This window comes from Rhododendron vialii, chromosome 2a (assembly GCF_030253575.1).
Source record: "Rhododendron vialii isolate Sample 1 chromosome 2a, ASM3025357v1".
In the NCBI taxonomy this organism is placed as follows: domain Eukaryota; kingdom Viridiplantae; phylum Streptophyta; class Magnoliopsida; order Ericales; family Ericaceae; genus Rhododendron; species Rhododendron vialii.
In genome coordinates, this window is record NC_080558.1 from 43360019 (window position 1) to 43380759 (window position 20741).

Consider the following 20741-nt stretch of genomic DNA (forward strand, 5'->3'; position numbering starts at 1 on the left):
TAATATAGTACTTTTGAAGTTAACAACTTGGATAACAACATGTAATCTGACTTCATCGTATGAATATTTATGGAAATAAGAAAGGCAGAATGGAAAAATGCAAAATGAAAATTATAGTAATGATAAGGAAGCAATTCAACTCCTCACCCACAGTGCAACTCAAAAACGATAACCCCAAAAAAAAGTTTCCTCCAAACCTCAAAAAATTCCTTCTCTTCTTCTTTTTTTTGAACGGCGAAGAAAATTTTATTTTGAACGGCGAAGAAAATTTTATTTTCTTCTCTTCTTCATGCAAACAATTGTACCCATAATCAAACTCGTAGAAAAGGCTTTGCTTTTTTACTAACTCTCTCTCTCTCTCTGTGTGTGTAAATACAACGAAATTTTATACGCATTTTCCAAAATGATAAGTAATTAGTCATCAGAGAAATCCTTTAATGCTAATCTTTATTGTTACGCCGAATTTCACAATCCCCACAGAAAACCTCTAATGCTAAGCCAGTAAAATTTAAAAACCACCAATGGCACTTTTTATTTATTTTTATTTATTTTGGATGTTGTAGTATGTTGCCGGAAAGTCGATCGAGATTTTTTGAGAGTCGGTGAGAAGAACGATTCCAACCTCTGTGAACGGTGGAGATGCTAAGGATGAGCATTAGTTATGTTTTGACTGTTACCGTGTAGTTTGTATTTTCTAATTTTTTTTATCAATATTTGACTTGCACAATCTTTGCGTGTACCTCGATCTCTAATTTGAATTAAGTAAACCAAATTATTCTTTCAGAAACTTTAAAAACTTTTTAATGCGAATTAAGTGGACTTACGACTGTGATTCTGTGCAGTGTGATCTGGGAGAGGAGGCAGAGGCGGGAGGGGAAGTTTGTTGCGGTGCGCCAGTCGGGGCTGAGGGGGAGGCTGGCGGAGCTGAACTCGTCTCCGACGCTGGGCTGGACGTGGATGCTGGAGGATTTGAGGTGGGTGATGAGCATGTCAGCGAGGGAGGTGGAGGTGGTCCAGGTGGAGAGGGGTGCGGGTAAGGGGGCGGCGGAGGCCGGCGCCCGACTTGAACTTGAAGAGGGAGAGGTCGCGGGAGGACTCCTTGAGGGAGGATTTGACGGGGTCGATTTTTTTTGCTTTCGATTTTTGCAAGAGGGGTTTGGATTTTTGTGCAAAATTATCACTTTTATATAAGTATTTTGGGATATATTCAAATAAAAATTCGAAAAGTCAGTTTTTGGGCATTTTCTTTGATATTTTTCAAAACATTTGTATAAAAATCATAATTTTTTTACTTTTTTTGTTTCTCTCATCCTTATTCACTCATATCACATAAAAGTTTAGCCTAAAACTAATAAACACAAAAAAAATTTAAATAAGAACAACAAAAAAATTATGGTGCATAAATTAATCATTATAGTGAACGGGACCTAATTATTGCTTCCAAATAGCCCACCCAATTGGGCACTAATTCTAAGGCTACATGAACCCTACCCGTACTATTTTCCAATTTACCTATACAAAACCTGTATTTCGCACACCATGTTCGTGTAAATTTACCTTAGCCTCTTTATGTTTGGATGTGAAAATGTTTTACCTTTTACGGTGTTCGGTAGTGAAAAGGATAAGTGAAATAGATTCAGAGGAAAATTATTAGTAATTTTCATCAAGCGACACAAATTATTTGCATGCTAAATGTCGGGTAAGGACTGAAAGTGATGTTATTTGGGCCATCTTGTTTCTGGGCCCATTTAATATCTATTGAATGTTTTTTTCTCTTCTTTTTGGGAAAATGACGGCGTGTTTAAGTAATTAATATCCGTTAAGGACATTTTCAGTTTTAACAAATGTTCTCAGCATGTTCTTGGCGGATATTAATTATCAAAACACGTCCTAGGCCGTCATTTTCCCCTTCTTTTTTTTTCTTTCTTTTGTAAGCCTCTTATGGTACCGCATTCTCTGTGGTTCGCATTTGGTCTGCCCTCGATGTATCCTTTGTCGAGTTCTAATAAAATCTTGTTGCCTATAAAAAAAAAATGTCGGGTAAGGATTGAAGATGCTATAAGCCATCTTTAAAATGAAGTTCGCACCGACCAGTGCAAAGCCAGAGCTACGTATAAGCCCACTAGGCACAGCACCCATCATTTGGGCACCCAAATATATATACAATTTCAAATTATTCAGAAATATGTACTAAATTCTCTATATCATTATGAGTTTTGAATGCCAAAATAGGTTTAAACCTTGGGTCTATAGAATTTATGCAAGTCTCAGTCCAATTCCATAGAAAAAAATCATTCTTTTCAAAAAATCCTTCGAAGTTTAGTTTAGAATGACTCCGGACGATATTTGGATTTGAAAAGAAAATTTGAGTTCCATTTTGATGGATCGTTAAATTACTTCCGTCTACATGACGGAATAATTAAACTAAATGTGAAAATGTGTAATTTTTTTGGTATTATGAATGGGTAATTTTGAATATTATACTATTTTAAGTGGTAATTAAGCATGTTAATATTTTTAGATGCCACCTCCGGTTTTGAATCCTAACTGGCTCCGCCACTATCTCTAGGTTTTTTAATTCCCATTTAATTACCAGTAAATCATACTCAATAATGTTTGGGTAAAGTTTAGAAATAATCATTCTAGTTTGTATGAAATCCCAATTTCAGTATAACTAATCTCTTTCGGTTAGATGAACCTTGGCATTTTTTCGTCGATGGCATATATATACTCATTTCGTCATCAAATATTCTTTTTCTTGTAGTGCATGTGTTTTGGTATTATGAATGGTTAATTTAGAATACTATACTATTTTAAGTGGTAAGCATGTTAATATTTTTAGGTGCCACCTCCCGTTATGAATTCTGGCTCCGCCACTATCTGTGGGTTTTTTAAATTCCCTTTTACTAGTAAATCATACTCCATATGTTTGGATAAATTTTAGAAATAGTCATTCTAGTTTGTATGAAATCCCAATTAAATAGTCATTCAAAACATGCCTAAATTAAATTTCCTCCAGAATGCATCTTACGTAGTAATGTATTTCAAGTCTATCCAAATATTTTGTAATCCCTCGAAATCTAGAGTAATTTACATAATTAAATCTTTGTAATTACCCGAATTTTTCTCTAGATTCATCTTTATTGCTCCATTGTGTCCATTTTTTCTCACATGAGTTAAATCTGCATCGATCAGACCCCGTTCCAGAAATCTTCTTAAAAAATAAGCAGCTTATTTCACATTTTCAAACTCAAAAATAATGTAAATGAAAAATAAATTTTTAATTTTTTTTGCATCGTATAAAAGATCTCAATGAGATCTTTCAAACAAGATCCATAGAGTATATTTTTAGATTTCAATAAACCTCTCATTTTTGAGCTTGAAATTGCCTTCTTAAAAAATAAGGGCTTTTTTCCGTTTCCGGAACGGAGCCTGCATTGACCATGAACTTATTCATGGTCTTGGACATTTCAACCCTAATTAAAAGGCAGGAAAATAAGGAATTTGATTTGTTACCTGTTTACACCATGGCCAACAAAATGGTGTGAACCAATTAATGAGCTCTTAGCTTAGTTGGTACACCTTCTTCAGTGGAGGCATGGTTCGAGCTCCGCGAGAGACGGTTCGGGGTTCAGAGCTATGGACAGTCTCTGAACTTTCTGTGATCTAACGTACGTACTAACATTCCGCTGATAAATACATTATTGGCACAAAAAACAAAATGGTCTGACAAAATTTACTTGTACTTTGGCCATGTCTACTGTTATATGTCTAGATTTCCCTCGCAATGCATGCATGCTTACATGATTTATTTCTAATTTGACCAAATCTAGTTAAGTAGTTATACGTAATCCATCCAGATTTCTTTTTGAATTTGTTGTCCATTTTTTCGTAATCCTCTGGATTTTTCTTTCCATGCAACTAGCACTGTTACCTTGTGTCAATTTCTTTTCATTTTGTGTGGCACTAATAATTAACTTTTGTCTCTTACAAAAAATTGTACAATTTTTGGATAAAGAACAAAGTATTTCTACGCCCAATTTATTTTAATTCCTTTGCACCAATTAAATAGCTCAATTATTTCTTTAAATTGGTGTGAAAAAATCTTACAAAATTATGATTTAGTTTTTTCTTTTTACTGAAAAGTTGTGTCTGTTCTCAAAGTGGACTAACATTTTGGGTCGGATAGAATACCTTTTCCTGCATGCATAAGATTGTTGGCATAATCAGGTATTGATTGACAACACTTATAAATACATTGCTGGGCAGAATTTGATTCTACAACCTTTTCTCCCAGAACACCTGTGTTGAGTATTAATTCTACCCAAATGTCAGGTATATTTATATGCATTCATAATCCAATTAAGCTATTTTCTCATGCTAATTAACATTTTTACCAGTCGTAATTTGGTTTCCTTTCGAATTGGCTATTTTCTCCATATGTAGAGATTCTTTTTCTGTTTATTTTTAGGACAAAACATCATAGATTTCATGTTAAGGGTTTAGGGGAGGTAAGTCGAACTCCCAACATGAACATCATAGACCTCGGTTCATGTTGATTTTTACAATGTGTTTTTTTTTTTTGTCTGTTTTTTTTTTTTTTTTAATCTTGATCTTTTAAAACTAATTAGACCTGTTTTATTTCCATTTGCAAGACCAATCCGTTGTTTTCCATGTCGTTCTGCTACTACTCATTGTGTCCTCTCTTCTTGTGGGCCACAACGGAGTCAAAGAAGGCGCGAGTGTATCTGAAGAGGAAGACAAGGAATTGGAAAAGCAACTTGAGCTTCTAAACAAGCCTGCAGTCAAAACTATACAAGTGAACTCAAATTGATAACTTAGACTTTGTGAACAAATCTCTCTTTTTAGTTGTTTGACAACTTATTAAAATGGTTTTTTTTTAATATTTTACACAATCGATAAAGTAAAACTTTTGATAAATTGCAAATTTATTTAGCCGTACATAGCATGGGTTTGCTGCTAGTTATAGTTAATCAAGGATTGTAATGTTGTACAGACTGATTATGGAGATATAATTGATTGTGTGGATTTCTACAAACAGCCCGCATTCGATCACCCTTTGCTAAAGAATCACACTTTCCATTATCAGGTTTGTTATATCTATATATTCTCTATCTAGCATACCTTTATTAGATCGATCACTTATTCGATTAGAATGATTTTAATTGCAGATGAAACCTATTTCAATAAATAGGGGAACAAGATATCATGCATCACCAAAGTTTACTAAACCCGCAAGTGTAAAGCTAAAAGGCGGAGGCTGCCCTGTTGGAACAGTCCCTATTAGAAGACTCACTAAAGAAGATCTCATCAGAGAAAGAGTTGCTTCAAGAATCACACCTTTAGAATATCACACCCCTGGTGCTCACGTAAGTTATTCCTAATCATGTTGCAGTAAGAATTGCAAGAAGCGTTTCAAGACAAGGGTTTTATTTATACTTTTCTTTTTTGCTTGGCAATAGATAAGTTTATTAAAACTCGAAAGGGACGTAGATTCTGCCAAGATCCGAGGGTGCATCAACACTAAAGACATACATCGATCCCAACAAGATTGACACCTATGCCTTAGAGACTATGATCATGCTCACACCCAGATCCAAGGAAACAAACATCCAATAAAGTATTGGACAAAATAAAAAAACAATCACAAAGAGAGATCCATGCTCTAAATTTTAATCCTCCCTGATGCCATCTAAGCTCCTCTTGAAGTCCTCTACAGAATAATCCTTCATGCCATGCCTTCCTTTAATCCAAAAGGCCATTGTAGTCTTTTACCAAATCACTCAGATCTTCCACTTCCATTGAAACATTATGGAAGATAAGATATCATTTCTTGCTAACTACAAGGATTTCTTGCCATCTATACTTTGTTATTGGTATGATTATCTCATCAAAACAAAATATGAGTACCAGAGAAGTTACCATACGTAATACTACTACGTACGCTTTTCGATTCTTACCTATTGATCACTTTTGACCATCATAATTCAAACAAGGATTTTATTTATAAGTTGACAGTAAAAACAAGTTCTTAAAATTACAAATTGACCGATTTGACCTCTACGTGTCCCCACCCGCCTCTAACTTGAGACACTCATCCCCGAGGTGTCCTAGTCTTAGAATTCAAAAATTAGTTTCACACGACTTTCTACATATCAACCCATGTCCCCGGTTTGTCGTGTGTGCCTTGCGTGTACGACACAGGCACGATGGCCCACTTAGCCGTTTTTTAGTACTTTTTTTTTTTTTTTGATAGTCAAAACTATGCCCACAGGGCTACAAAACAGAAGAAGACTCTCTATTTACAACAGAAGAGATAAAAAACGGGGGCGCAGCCACCCAACTTAATGGAAGCAAATTCCTATGAGCCTTGTTGGCCACAGTATGAGCAAGCTGATTTCCAGTTCTCCTAACCCAGGAAAAGCTCAGCCCCATGAACTCCCTAAGCTGCCTGATATCCGAGACTAAAGCCAGCACCTCCCACGGCGGATCCAACTCATTCACACTTAACTTGATAGCTTGATGGTTGTCCGATTCGATGCAAGCCTTTGAGATCCCAAGAGCTCGGGCCATTTCACACGCCAATCGAATAGCTAGCAACTCCCCTTGTAAAGGACTAGCTACCTTTGCTCTACCAACTCTTCCATCCACCAAACTGCCTTTCCAATTCCTAAGAACCGAGGCAAACACAGCATCCCCTCCTTGGCTTGTAACTGCTGCGTCGCAATTGATCTTGTAACATCCCTGATCCGGAGCCTTCCAATGAGAAAAATTGTCCTCAGAAGAGAGGTATTTTTTTAGTACTTCATAGACTCAATTCTACTAGAGTTGTGCTTGCCCTCAATATTTACCTTGTTCTTAAAATCTTACTCCGTATTTCTTCTAGAAGCTTCAACATATAATACTTGAAAAGTAATAGTATTAAGGTACTTAGCATACATTGATGCATACATACATAGTCATTGTCCCACATTATGCAGAATACCAAACAGGAATGACGAAAAGGAAGGCAGTCATACTGAATATATTGTTACTCTCCCTCCGTCCCAAAATGTTTGTCCGGTCCGCAAAACGGAGTCTTAAAAATAATACGATTTTTGCAAGAAAAATTCAAAAGTTTTTTAATAACTTACTAGATATCACTGAGTTCTATTAATTTGTGAAAAAAGTTTGAATTTTTTCTTTAAAAAGTTGTATTATTTTTAAGTTATCGTTTTGCGGACCGGACAAACAATTTGGGACGGAGGGAGGGAGTATTTAATTTGCATAATTTTTGTATTGATATTGTTGCTCAGAATGCCGTAATTCGAACAAGAGCTGATTCAAAAAAGAAGTTTTTTGGAGCTGGAGCAATAATTAGTTTACACAATCCGCATGTTGATGGTAGGCAGTATAGTGCAGCAAAAGTGAAGATTCAAAATGGTCCTGATAGCATAGAAGCTGGGTGGAGGGTAATTCTTTCTCCTCTGCTCATTTCATTTCTTGACCAACTTTAATTCCTTTCCCCTTATTGTGTAAATTAAGATTTGAACAATTCATATCCGGTGATGAAAACTTCTTCGTTGGACTTTTTTTGGATCAGCAACTTCTTCGATGTTACTGTTTTATTATTTGTCTCAGGTTGATCCTTCGTTGTATGGTGATACTCGCACTCGATTCTTTATACGTTTGGATGTAAGTTATATGTGCAACTTAGGCGGCATGTCGACATTAATTATTTGTGTATCAAACATTTCTTACACTTGTTAATTCTCCATTTGTACATTTGGCAGGCTGGACAATCTCATTGTTTCAATACTCGATGTCCTGGATTTGTTATAGTGAAATCAGATGAACCACTTGAATCAGTTTTTTACAATGTTAGTGTTCCTGGTGGACAACGATTCATCATGCAAACCTACATCGCCAGGGTAAAAGTTATGATGTCATTTCAGACATATTTTTCTTTGTGTTACTCCCTCCGTCCCTAAATAAGTGTTCGGCGAGCAAAACTAGGTCTTACAAAATATGCATATTTTTCATTACAAAATTTAATTTTTTTCACAATTTAATAGAACTTATTGCTATCTATTGATTTGTGAAAAAAATTTGATTCTTTTAACGAAACAAATGCATCTTTTTGAAGGCATAGATTTGCGCGTCAGACACTTATTTAGGGACGGAGGGAGTATTAGTTTTGGAACCTTATATTCGTGGGTGTAGCTACACTAAGGCGTCTGCGGCCAATCCACACCAGTGGTTAACTTAATCATTCCATTCCATTGAAGGCACACTGTTAAAAATTTTAAAATCTTGTTCCATCTATTTCAAGTTAGTTGTTTGCGATTTCATTTAAGATGTTGCAAATTGTTAGTCCCTAATTTAGAATTCAAAGTAAAATTTGCTCGTCACTCTATTTAATTTTTCCTCATATTTCTATCTACATCATTTACTGATATTTCTATTTCATTTGCTTAACTTGTCCCCGTTTCTTTTCTATGTAGGAGATCTAATTCCATTTTGATTTTGAATTGTTTAACAGTATATAGAATGGTGGTTAATAGAGAAAATATTATATTTTCTCTGTATTTCTTAGTTACATTTTGTTCACATGCATTGACCAAATTTCTTGATACCACCACTACTACCCATATCAGGACAAAGCTAATGGAAATTGGTGGCTCTTAGATGGAGATAACTATTCTGAGATTGGATTTTGGCCGAAGAGAATATTTACCGGATTAGGAGACTTGGCTAATCATGTGGAATGGGGAGGCGAGGCATTTGGTCCACCGGGCTCAACTACACCACCAATGGGCGGGGGCTATTATCCGATAGGCACCACCAAATTTGATGCATTCTTCAGGCTAGTTAATGTGCTCAATGAATATGGTCAGACTGTGGATGTTGATAACACAGAAGAGTTCTCTGACAACAATAAATTGTATAAAGTGGTGGATAGAGGAAACGTAGGGGGTCAATATGGACATTATTTCGTTTATGGGGGTCCTGGTGGGAAGAGTACTCAAGTTTAATATAGTACTTTTGAAGTTATCAACTTGGATAACAACATGTAATCTGACTTCATCGTATGAATAAGAAAGACAGAATGGAAAAAAGCAAAAAGAAAATTATAATATTTTTTCCATTTCAAAAAAAATGCAAAAAGAAAATTGTAGTTATGAAGCAATTCATATTGACATGAACATGGAGAAATGCATGTGGAAACTTTTGTTAGTTTTATGATATTAGGAGTTAGGAGGTGTAACATGGAAGCTACGTATACATTTCTATATAGCATTCAAAGATATGGTTATAAATAAATCTAATTGAGTTGGAAATTTGTGCTAAATTTCTCTGTATTAATTAAGAATTTTGAAAAGCCAAAATACTTTTAAACCTTGAGCCCCAAACTGCAAACATTTAGGGTAAATTTTACTTATCTCTCCTGAGTTTTCCAACAATAACTAAAATGTCCCCTCCGGTTTTTGTTTTTTTTTTGTTTTTTGCCAAAGTTTAGGATAGATTTCATTGATAATAAAGATCGAGAGTACATCGAAGGCACATTCTTCTTGAAAGAGAGAATAGCGAAGCAGGCGAAGAGGTTCTAACATGGAATGACCTACCCTCCAAACTCCTTGCAGAGTCCTACCGAGATATAGAAGTACTCCACACAAAACACCCACAAAACTCACCCTCAGGTTTTTGTTAACGACACATAATTGTGCTTCTCTTTCCCTTCATGCATTGACCTCTCTCCAAGGGTCTATGCATGTATAAATATATGTATATACACATAAATGCGCATTTCTTCCCCTTCATTCCTAACTTTTTTCTTCATATCTTTTAACATGTCAAATACTCCTTGAAACCTATCTTTTTCTTCATTTCTTTACTTTTTTATTGTTGTGAAAATTTCTTAATCACTAATGTACAGGACAATAGGAAAAAGTTTCCACTGTTGGTTTTTTCATCCCACTGTTAATTTTTTATGTCCCGGCCCTTGCATCGAAATCGAACAGGCAAAACGCTAATAACTACGTACCGGGGCAAAAGTGGTGGAACATTAAATTACATTAAAACGAGTTTAAACCTATCAGTTCCTTCAACGAGTTTAGAACTATCAGTCTTGTTGGATTTTTGAACAAAATTCTTTCCAAAGTTTTATCTAACAGACTGAAAGTTACATTGCCCACTATCATTGGTGAATCACAGTCTGCCTTCATTGGTGGAAAACAAATTATTGATGGTGTCCTTATGGCTAATGAAATCATTGATCACTGGAAGAGACAACAAGGTGGAGGCCTCATTTTGAAACTGGACTTTGAGAAAGCTTTTGATTGTGTAAATTGGAAATTTTTAATATCAATGATGAAAAATCTGGGCTTTGGTCAGAAAGGTGTGACTGGATTCTTGAGTACATTTCATCTTCTTATCCTTCTGTCCTTATCAATGGATCACCATCATCTGAATTCAAATCGATCTTTTAGGGGTCTTAGACAAGGAGACCCTCTCTCTCCATTTTTGTTTGACATTGTGGTTGAGGCTCTCAACATTCTCTTGGAAAGAGCTAGATCCTGTGGACTGATCAGAGGGGTTCAAGTGGGCAGAAATGGCATGATTATTTCTCACCTTCAATTTGCTGATGACACCATTCTCTTATGTAATAATGACAGAAATGAAATCCTCGACGTAAAAAGAATTCTGAGGTACTTTCAACTATTATCAGGTCTGAAAATCAACTTCTCTAAAAGCATGTTGTGTGGTATCAAGATCAATGATCAGGAAGTGGAAACCCTTGCTCAAATCCTGGGCTGCAAAAAATGTTCTCTGCCCATGAAGTATCTTGGGCTACCTCTAGGAGCTAATCCAAGGAAAGCTCAAACTTGGCAACCTATCATTGACAAAATGAAAAAACGTTTATATGTGTGGAGGAGAAGGCACATTGCATTTGCTTGCAGGATTTCACTCATTAATTCATCACTCTCTTCTCTCCCAACTTATTACTTGTCCCTTTTCAAGATGCCTCCCTCTGTTGCCAAAACAATTGAGAGAATCCAACGACAATTCCTTTGTGGTGATTCTTTTGGATAAAAGGAAACTTCATTTGGTAAAATGGGAGTCTATTACAAGAAACAAGAAATTTGGAGGTTTGAGTATCAAAACTGTGGGGCTCCATGTTAGGTGGTTCGTCCTTTTTGAATGGTGGTTCGAGGTTAGCTCTCGTCTCCTTCTCCCAGTCCTGCAAAACGAAGCACGACTAAGAGACCACACCGGAGGTTCTCCGGGATGGCCCTCCGGTGCAAGAGTCAGTTTTCTTGCAAGGAAGAGTTAAAGATTGGGAGCTAGGGTTTTTCTTTGTGCGTACCTCTTCCAAGAAGGCATAATGGGATATTTATAGGAAACCCTTCGCTTGGTCCCCAAGATTGCACCAACGCTCGACACGCGTCGGCTGATCTCATTGTTGCATCACGTTTAGGGTTTTGCAACCGTTTTCATGATGAGCTGGCACCTTCACGTGCCACCATCATTGTTCTCATAACCGTTCAGATGACGTCACGACCATCATCATAGCCATGGATGCTGTTCTGACGCGGATGAGCTGGACCGTCGGCCAAGCCATGCTCGGCACCGAGCATGTTCTGGGACCTTCGGCGGCTATCGAAACGATCGTATCCTCCTTCCCGAGCAGGTAGAGGGAATGGAGTATAAAAGAAGACGTAATTAGAGGAACCCTCGGCCACGGTAGCCGACCTTCGGCCACGGTTACTAGATCACGTTCGGAATGGAACGAGCCATTCTGCTCGGCCTGCTACAATAGCCCCTCAACCCGTGCCGAAGCTTTTCACTCGGTATGGGTTGATTCAAAACTTGGCCGAGCTTTAGCCTTCGGCAGAAGAATCCGAGCCCCACATTGGGTAACAGCTGTCGAGTATTCGAACGGGTGTGTCAGTTGAAAAGACATCTAGGCAGACGAGGAGACGGCTGGCATGGGTTAGGGCTCCAGTCGCCACGTGTCACATAGAGGTTGGCGAAGGGTTCGGCGGTGAAATGATGGGCGGGAAATTCGAAAAGGCCTGCTTTGTCTATAAATACCGGTGAGGGAGGAGAGAGAAAGTTCTTCTGCACTTTCTCTCTCTAGCGCTTGGACCTTCTCTCTCTTCGTTTCCGTTCCAGAGCTCAGCTTGAATCCAAATCCTCAACTTCAAGCCCCAAATCAACTGAAATCTCCAGGTATGTCATCGATTCTTATCGTTTTACTCTTTCTCTTGCTTTCCATGCTTATTTTCTGGGTTTTTGGGATGACTCTGGGGTTTTTTGTACTTAGTGAATAGTGGATTTCTGGGGAGAACGATGATGTTCATCCCTGAACTCATCCTGTTCTTCCGAGCCCCCATAGGACATCTGGGGCTCAGCCGAACGATTTATTTGTTGGGGTAAATTACCGAACGTTCCCCAACACTCTTATTTTGCCGAACGTAGGGAGTCTTTGTAGGAGTACCGAGCCCAGTATAGATCAGAATATGACTCGTGAGCCGATAAGATGAACCGAACTTCCAAACGGCTTCATTTGCCGACGAATATTTCAATAGCTTAACTCCCCTTTGTTCTTTTCCTAGGTCTGGCTCACGAGGTCATCGACGTGTCTTCAGACTCGGGTTGCTCGGAAACCGAATCCGATCGTCAGTTCCTCAGCGAACTCATCGAGTGGCGTAGGTTGAGGAATAGCCGAGCGGTAGTATCTTCTTCAACAAGGATGTCGGCAACTTCTCCTGTGTCCGACGATTCCAACGCCGAGCGAAATTATGAGTACGCTGCCGACGACTTCCTTACGGAGCCTGAGATAAGCTTCTCTCCAGAAACCCAATCCGAAACCGACCCACAAGTGGGTCAAGAAGCCAAGTCAAGGCTTATGTCAGGAGCCGAGGCTTCGACATCGGTTGTAAGCGATGCCGACCTTTTCGACAAGGGCTTGTTATGTCCCTATGCTCATTATTTCAGCGGCAGCCCTGGAGAGTATGCAGCTTTCCGAACGAAATACAACATTCCCGAGGATGTTCTGATTCATAGAGTCAGAAGCACAGACATAAAAGACCATAGGGATCACCGTCCCGAACATATAACCGTGCCTTTAATGGCCATTTGTGAGGCCGGGCTTCGGTTCCCCATTCACCCCTTCCTTAGGGAAATTCTTTGGAAATTTAGTTTAGCACCCCACCAGCTTGCAATCAACAGTTACCGAATCATTATGTCGGTGATTGCCTTGATCGAGAGTCACAATTTAGACTTTACCCCGACGGACCTCTTTTTCACATATACCATGTCCAGACACGGGAAATCTGGCCGTCGGTATTTGTCGACGCGTCCCAAAAAGCAGCCTCTGATAGACGGTCTCTCGGACACCGACAAATGGGCTGACTTTTACCTTGAAGTGCATGGAAACTTTGAGTTCGGCGACGGACTTCGTCGGTTCGCCGTTCCAAAAGTGGCTGATACAAGAGGTAACTTGACCGAACGTGCTTAAGTTATCTATTACGCTTTATTTTCTCTTCTCTTCTGCTTTGGGTATTTCTTGAATTGCTACGTTTTTTTGCAGAGCTCGGCCCTATTTCCAAGGTACTCAACACCAACTCTCGGGAGAAGGAAAACGAGACGCTGCTTGCCCAGGTTTGTCGACACGCTCCGACCCTTCTTGATTACCGACCCTCCTACAAAGGTGTGCTGAGGAGGAAGGAGAAAGGAAAGGAGGTAGCTCAGAGCAAGAAGAAGACATCCAGTGCTCCCGCTGCCGAGGCTGTTCAAAAGAAGAGAGGAGATTCCTTTTCTGTCGGACTCCGAAAGAAGAGGCAACAAGGAGGGGTGAGATTGCCGAAGATCGGATTTACAGCAGAGGAGTGGCTTACTCCGTTTGATTCTGCCGAACTTCCCCAGCCCTCTTTCGAAGATATGTCAAGAAGGAACATTCCAAGGCCTGCGATTCCAACGAAGACGGCTAATCCTGGCCGAAGCCGAAGCTCTTCCGAGCAGCAAAGCCAGAGGGAGAAGAGACAGAAGACGTCAGAGGACGTTGTTCTGCCGACCATCTCACAACCCGTGCCTCTTGACACTCTTCAAGCCCCTTCAACAAAGGATCAGGGGAATTTGGTTGAACCCCACATTGATCTTACTGATCCAGCCACCGAGGCCGCTGTCCTTCGCCAATTCAGCCCTTCATACACTATGCCTGATGGCAGGGTTCTGCTTCACAATGACTCGGTTAAGGAGGAGCCGAACCTTGCTATCACACTTCTGAGAGGGCTGGCTTTGCCGAGGGATTACGATCAAGTTCCAACCGACCTTCTTCCGGGTTTTGGTGAGATGTGTTCTCATCTGGTGCAGGTATCATTTGCATTCTGCTTTGTTTATTGTCAACTAACAGTGGAACCTCTTAGTGAAAGTCTTTTCTTCTGTATTATTGCCAGGCTGGGCAAGCTGCCTTGAAAGCATATGACAAGGCCACCAAAGTTACTGCCGAGCGAGAGCGATACAGGTCTGATCGAGATTCCTACCGAACCAAGTGGAGGATCTCTGATCAGCAATCAAAGGATGCTGAAGCAGAGGTGGAAAAGCTGAAGAAGGAGCTTGCCGACATTAAGGCAGCTGCCGAGGCCAATGTTGCTCGGATGAGGACAGAAGAAAAAGAGAAGCTCAAGGCTGCCGACGCCAAAGGCTATGAGGCCGGAATAAACCGAGCCGCGCTGGAGTACACCCAGATTGCTCACAAGATGGTGAATGACGAGCTCGAGGCTCGGCTTCCTGACTTCGTCAAGCTGGGTTATGTTGCAGGAGCCGAGGCGATGGCTGCTGTAATGGCCATTCAGGCCGATTCTGGCTTTCTAAAGCAACTTCCGGAGCCGACCGTGCCTGATTTGGAGCTTCCGTATACCGAGGATGAGTGCCTACCGTTGCCTCCTGAAGATGACGATGAAGATGAAGAGATGGCTGAAGCGGCTGTGGCAAATTCTCAGGAGAAGGCTGGAGGAGATGAGAGCCATGCCGAGGTTCAAAACAAGGCTGCTCAAGATACCCCAGTTTAGGATTTCCCCTAGGTTTTTATTTTGTTTTCAAAGTATTTTGAACTATGCTTTTGGACTGGATGGTACCGAACATTTGGGATTTTGCCATGCCAGATGTAATAGTTTAAAGGGGGTCGGCATCGAACGTTTTACTAAGCCGAGCCCTCTTGGTAGGAGATTCTGAATTTCAAGTTCAAGTTTGTGTTTTAATGACTTAGAAAAATTTTCAACTTTGTTATTGCACTGAATATTTCTTCATGCCTTAGAAATATTTTCTGATTTTGGCTGCCGAAGGTTAAGCAACCTTGGCTTGCTTTGAAAGTTTTGATAGTTACTCATGATAGCCCCTACTTTGGTTTAAGGCTCGGCTCAAAATGCCAGTCTTATGCCAAGGTAATAGGTAGAGTAATTGTTTGATGTGGCCATTTAGTTCAAGTCAAATTATGAACATAGCCGTACTAAGGATAAACTTTCGAGTTCATCTATTGCTTTCTGTTTGGACTTTAAGTTGTCCGAGTTGTTTATGATTTACTTGAAACAGCCCCAATGCTGGTATAAGGCTCGGCTCAAAATGCCAGCCTTGTACCAAGGCAATATGTTAAGTAAATGTTCTAAGGGTGGTCATCGCCGAACCAATTTGTTTAATCGAGTTGTGGCTGGAAATCGAATTATCCGAGCCATAATCGTGTTTGCAGTAAAGAAATCCGAACGTAGCTGTAGCTGTTTAGAATACCGAGCTTGTACTGATTGAAATTTTGAATCATTGTAATCAAATATGAAGAACACTGATACTCCAGAAGTAGGAGATACTTTTCATTAAAAAGACTGCCAAGACAAGTACAGCACTTTGGTAAGGGAAAAGTAATAGACTTGATAGGTGGTGTGATAGAGTGCGACCGACGAGAGTGTTCAGAGGTAGGCCTTCCTGAGGTTCAGAGCATTCCAAGGATTTTCAATTTCCCTTCCATCTTTGTCTTCTAACTTGTACGAGCCATTGCCGACCTCTTTAATCACCCTGTAGGGTCCTTCCCAATTTGGTTTGAATTTTGTCTTTTGATTGGCTCGGACAACCTTCCTCCAGACCCAGTCATCGGTTCTGAACTTCTTAAGCCTTACTCTTCGATTGTAGCCCCGAGCGACTTCTTGCTGATAGTTGGCTAACTTGAGCTGAGCATCGTCTCGTTTTTCTTCGGCTAAGATTAGCTCGGTTGCCACTGCATCATTGTTAGATTCTAGATCAAAGGTTTCGGTGCGCAGGGTCGGGAACTTCGATTCCAGTGGTATGACAGCCTCCATGCCGAAAGCCATTGCAAAGGGAGTTTGGCCGGTAGAGCGTCTGGGGGTGGAGCGGTAGGCCCAGAGGACCCTAGGAAGTTCTTCGGCCCATTTTCCTCGTTTAGAGTCCAGCCGACGTTTGATGCCAGCGCAAACAGTCTTGTTAGTGGCTTCGGCCTGGCCGTTGCCCTGGGGGTAGGATGGGGTTGAATTGAAGAATCTAATTCCAAATTCAGCACAGAGTCCAGTTAATTCCTTACCGACGAATTGTGAGCCGTTATCCGATACAATAGCATAAGGCACGCCGAACCTTGTGACAATGTTCTTCCAAACGAATCGCCGAACGTCAGTTTCGGTAGTTGTGACTAACGGTTCGGCTTCCACCCATTTGGAGAAGTAATCCGTTGCAGTGATCAAGAACTTGAAGCCCCCAGGGGCAGTTGGAAGTTTGCCTACTATATCCAAGCCCCACTGAGCAAAGGGCCATGGACTAGTGATAGGTTGGAGTGACTGAGCGGGCTGCCTTGGTATGGGGGAGAAAAGTTGGCAAGGCTTGCACCTTCTGACCACTTCTTCACAATCCTTCTTCATTCCTTTCCAAAAGTATCCTTGACTTAGAGCTCTTTGACATAGGGAACGGCCGCCAGAGTGACAACCGCAGCTGCCAGAGTGGAGCTCGGTTAAAATAATCGGGACCTCGGTTGGGTGAACTACCCGAAGGTATGGCCCAGTGAAGCTTTTCCTGTATAGTTGGCCGAGCTCAGAGATCCAGTAGTAGGCTGCTTTGCTGCGTACACGGTGGGCCTCCTTTTTGTCAGAGGGAAGAGTATCATCTTTGAGAAATGAGATGATTTCATCCATCCAACTTGGGCCGAGGGAAATGTTGTATACTTCTTCCGATACTTCAAAGCTCGGCTCAAGGATCTCGCCGAGGCTGATATGTCGGTATTCAGATGCTTTGCTTGCCGAGGCAAGACTAGCAAGAGCATCGGCATGAGCGTTGTTCTCTCTGTTGATCTGTTCGATTCGGAATCCTTTGAACCCTCGGATTAGCTCTAGAGCGGTAGCCTGATACTTAATCATTCTTGGGTCCCGAGCTTCATAATCACCTGTTATTTGATTGACGATCAGCTGAGAGTCGCAGAATACTTGTAGATCTTCAACTTGTAAACTAGCCGCGGCTCGGAGACCAGCAAGCAGAGCTTCATATTCGGCTTCGTTGTTTGTAGCTTGGAAGTTGATTGTGATAGCACTTTCATGAAGGACGCCACAAGGGTTTACAAGAACGACCCCTGCGCCCGAGCCGTTGCTGTTGGATGCCCCGTCCACGTGCAACTTCCAAACGTCTCCGCTAAATAAGTTCCAAACTTTCCGAGCCTCTTGTTGTTCCAGCATCCCGTAATTAGGCTTTACCAGTGTTTCCTCGTCCGGGCTTCCAGGGGTGAATTCAGCAATAAAGTCTGCCAATACTTGTGCCTTGATTGCAGTTCGAGGCTCAAAGTGGATATCAAAATTTGCTAATTCGACCGCCCATTGAGATACTCTGCTAGATAGATCAGCCTTCCTCAAGAGGTTCTTAAGTGGAAACTCCGTGAGAACAATGATGGGGTGCTCTTGAAAATAAGGGAGCAATTTCCGAGCTGCTGTAACCAATGCTAGAAGAAGCTTCTCCAGTGGCAGATATCTAGTTTGTGCCGGGAGCAAGGTTCGGCTAGAAAAGTAGATTGGTTGGTCCTCAAGGCCTTCCCTTCGGACAAGTGCCGAGCTAACAGCGTGTGGAGAGACAGCTAGATAGAGATGAAGAGTTTCGAAGGCTACCGGCTTGACAAGGAGAGGGGCCGAACTGAGATAAGACTTCAGCTCGGCAAGGGCTGCATCACAATCTTCCGTCCACTTGAAACTTCGTCGGCTTTGCTTCTTAAGCGTTTGAAAGAAGACATGGCACTTATCCGACGAGCGGCTGATAAACCTGTTGAGAGCCGCTGCCATCCCAGTGAGCTTCTGAATTTCCCGAGGAGTGGACGGTGGTTTTAATTGCTGAATAGCTAGGATCTGGTTCGGATCTGCCTCGATACCGCGCCGAGTAACCAAGTAGCCGAGGAACTTCCCTGAGCTGACTCCGAAGGCACATTTGTCGGCGTTAAGCCGTAGCTTGTGCTTCTTCAAGATTGCAAAGACTTCGGCAAGATGAGAGAGGTGATTCTCAGCCTTGAGACTTTTCACCACCATATCGTCGATATAAGCTTCCATGATTTCGCCGATGAGGATTCCGAACAACAAGTATACCATTCTTTGGAATGTGGCACCAGCATTCTTAAGGCCGAACGGCATAACTAGGTAGCAGAAGAGGCCCCTGGGTGTGATGAATGCCGTCTTCTCCATGTCGTCGGGATCCATGGCTATCTGGTGGTAACCTCGGTAAGCATCCAAGAAACTCAGCCGAGCATGACCCGCTGTTGCATCTACCAGTTGATCAATTTTTGGAAGGGGAAGGCAGTCTTTCGGACAAGCATCATTCAAGTTGGTGTAGTCCACGCAAACTCTCCATTTTCCATTCTTCTTTTTCACCACCACAGGGTTTGCGAGCCAAGTGGGGTATTGTACTTCTTTGATGGCGCCCGCCTCGAGGAGTTTGCCGACTTCCTCATTAACTGCGTCGGCATGAATGCTGGCTGACCGCCGAGGCTTCTGAATTACAGGTTTTGCTGATTTTGAAACTTTGAGGGAGTGCTGGATAAGCTTTGGGTCAATGCCTGGCATTTCGTACGGGGTCCATGCAAAAACTTCGATGTTACTTTTTAGGAACTGCAAGGTTTCTTCACTCTCGGCTTGGGATAGACCAGCGCCGAGCATGAAATAACGTGATGCATCTTCGTTAAGAGGGAATTTGGTAAGATCCTCAACTGATTTCTCTTCAGGAAGAGATCCGACGTCTTCAAGAACAGGTTTGTCAGGGACTTCAACCCAATGTACTCTTCTGGTGCATGATGACCTTCCAATGGCCGAGACGTAACACTGTCTGGCTTGTAATTGATCTCCAAATAGGTCTTCTTGTCTACCGTTGGCGCCGATGTACCTGACCACCTGGTGGTAGGTTGAGGCGACGGCTTTTATTGAATGAAGCCAATTTCGGCCGAGGATCGCGTTGTATGGGCTCGGCGCGTCCACAACGACAAACTCTAAATTAGAAGCAACCGAGCCTGTAACAACAGGGAGGGTAATCCGTCCAAGAGGCCAAACGGGAGTGCCACTGAATCCGATCAGAGGAACTTCAGCGGGGAGAAGGCACGATTCAGGAATTTTGAGTTCCTTAAAGAGAGACAGGTACATTACTTCTGCTGAGCTTCCTTGATCAATCAACACCCTTTTGACAGAGTGAGTTGAGATTTGGATTGTGACCACCAGAGCGTCGCTATGGGGTGTTTGGACACGCTGTAAATCTTGCTCGGTGAATGTGATTGACCAAGGATGCTCAAGCATTTTGACCCTTTTTGGAGCACGATTGATGGAAAAAATTTGGGTAACTTTCTCAGCTTTGACAAGCTCTTGCCGAAGCTGCCTTGCTGCCTCCTTTGTTGTTGATCCATGAATAACGTTGATTACTCCGACTGGTCGCGGAATAAGGTTTTGTCCGACAGCGTTCGGCTGTCTCCTCGGCGTCTTTGTCCAATCGATATGATCGTCAAGAAGTCCTTGTGCCGCCAGATTTTCCAAAAGTGTCTTATAGGGAGCGCAAGCTGTGGTGTAATGACCGAGCTCATTATGGTACGAGCATCTCTTCCGATTGTTATTGTTTCCTTCTTCGGTGTTCAATTTGGGAGGGTTCGGCCAGACAAAGAACGGTTCCCTCTCTATCGTACGGAGGAGGAAATAAATTGGCTCTTTGAAAACCGTAGTTTCAGCCACATAGTCATGAGCTTTCGGCCCCTTTTTGTCTGCCACCTTGACTGTGTTGACCTGCTTCTTTGGCTGGACAGCGACCACAGGCTTCGGTGGTGCGATTTGGGGCGTGGGGACATGAAGGCTTTGAGGTATAATTGAGTTTTGTCCTCCTTGGAGTTCTCGCTCGGCGAGGAACTCTTCGTAGGAACAGAACTGCTCTACCGTCCTCATTAGCTCATTCATTCCATGAGGCGCCCTTATTGCCAGCTCATCCAAGATCTTGCTTCCAGTTTCCAAACCATTCTTAAAATTCCTTGCCGCCCAGTATTGATCAACACCGGGTATCTCGTTAAACAGCTGCCAGTAACGTTCGGCATACTTCCGAAGCGTCTCGCCGGGCCTCTTTCTCATCTGGGCTAAGGCATCTTCTTCCTTAGCTTGCTTGTTGCTAGTGATGAACCGATAGTTAAAAGCTCTTTCAAGCTCTTTGAAACTATGGATCGATCCAGCCTCCAATTGGTTGAACCA

General features: G+C 41.6%; 2 protein-coding genes across 2 annotated transcripts; one reads left to right on the plus strand and one right to left on the minus strand.

Annotated features, from left to right (window-relative positions):
- Window positions 1-4290: 4290 nt before the first annotated feature.
- On the plus strand, window positions 4291-9139 carry LOC131316148 (protein neprosin-like). Its single transcript, XM_058345424.1, has 8 exons — window positions 4291-4335; window positions 4656-4819; window positions 5018-5110; window positions 5193-5390; window positions 7317-7472; window positions 7642-7695; window positions 7794-7931; window positions 8658-9139. The coding sequence occupies exons 1-8, from the start codon at window positions 4329-4331 to the stop codon at window positions 9033-9035; spliced, it is 1188 nt and encodes a 395-aa protein (XP_058201407.1). The 5' UTR covers window positions 4291-4328; the 3' UTR covers window positions 9036-9139.
- A 6686-nt stretch (window positions 9140-15825) lies between these two features.
- On the minus strand, window positions 15826-18728 carry LOC131317571 (uncharacterized). The gene is made up of 6 exons (XM_058347109.1): window positions 17874-18728; window positions 17613-17807; window positions 17223-17462; window positions 16891-17138; window positions 16128-16551; window positions 15826-15981 (listed from the first exon to the last, which is right to left on the minus strand). Exons 1-6 carry the CDS (start codon window positions 18726-18728, stop codon window positions 15826-15828), a joined length of 2118 nt encoding a protein of 705 aa, XP_058203092.1.
- Window positions 18729-20741: the final 2013 nt, after the last annotated feature.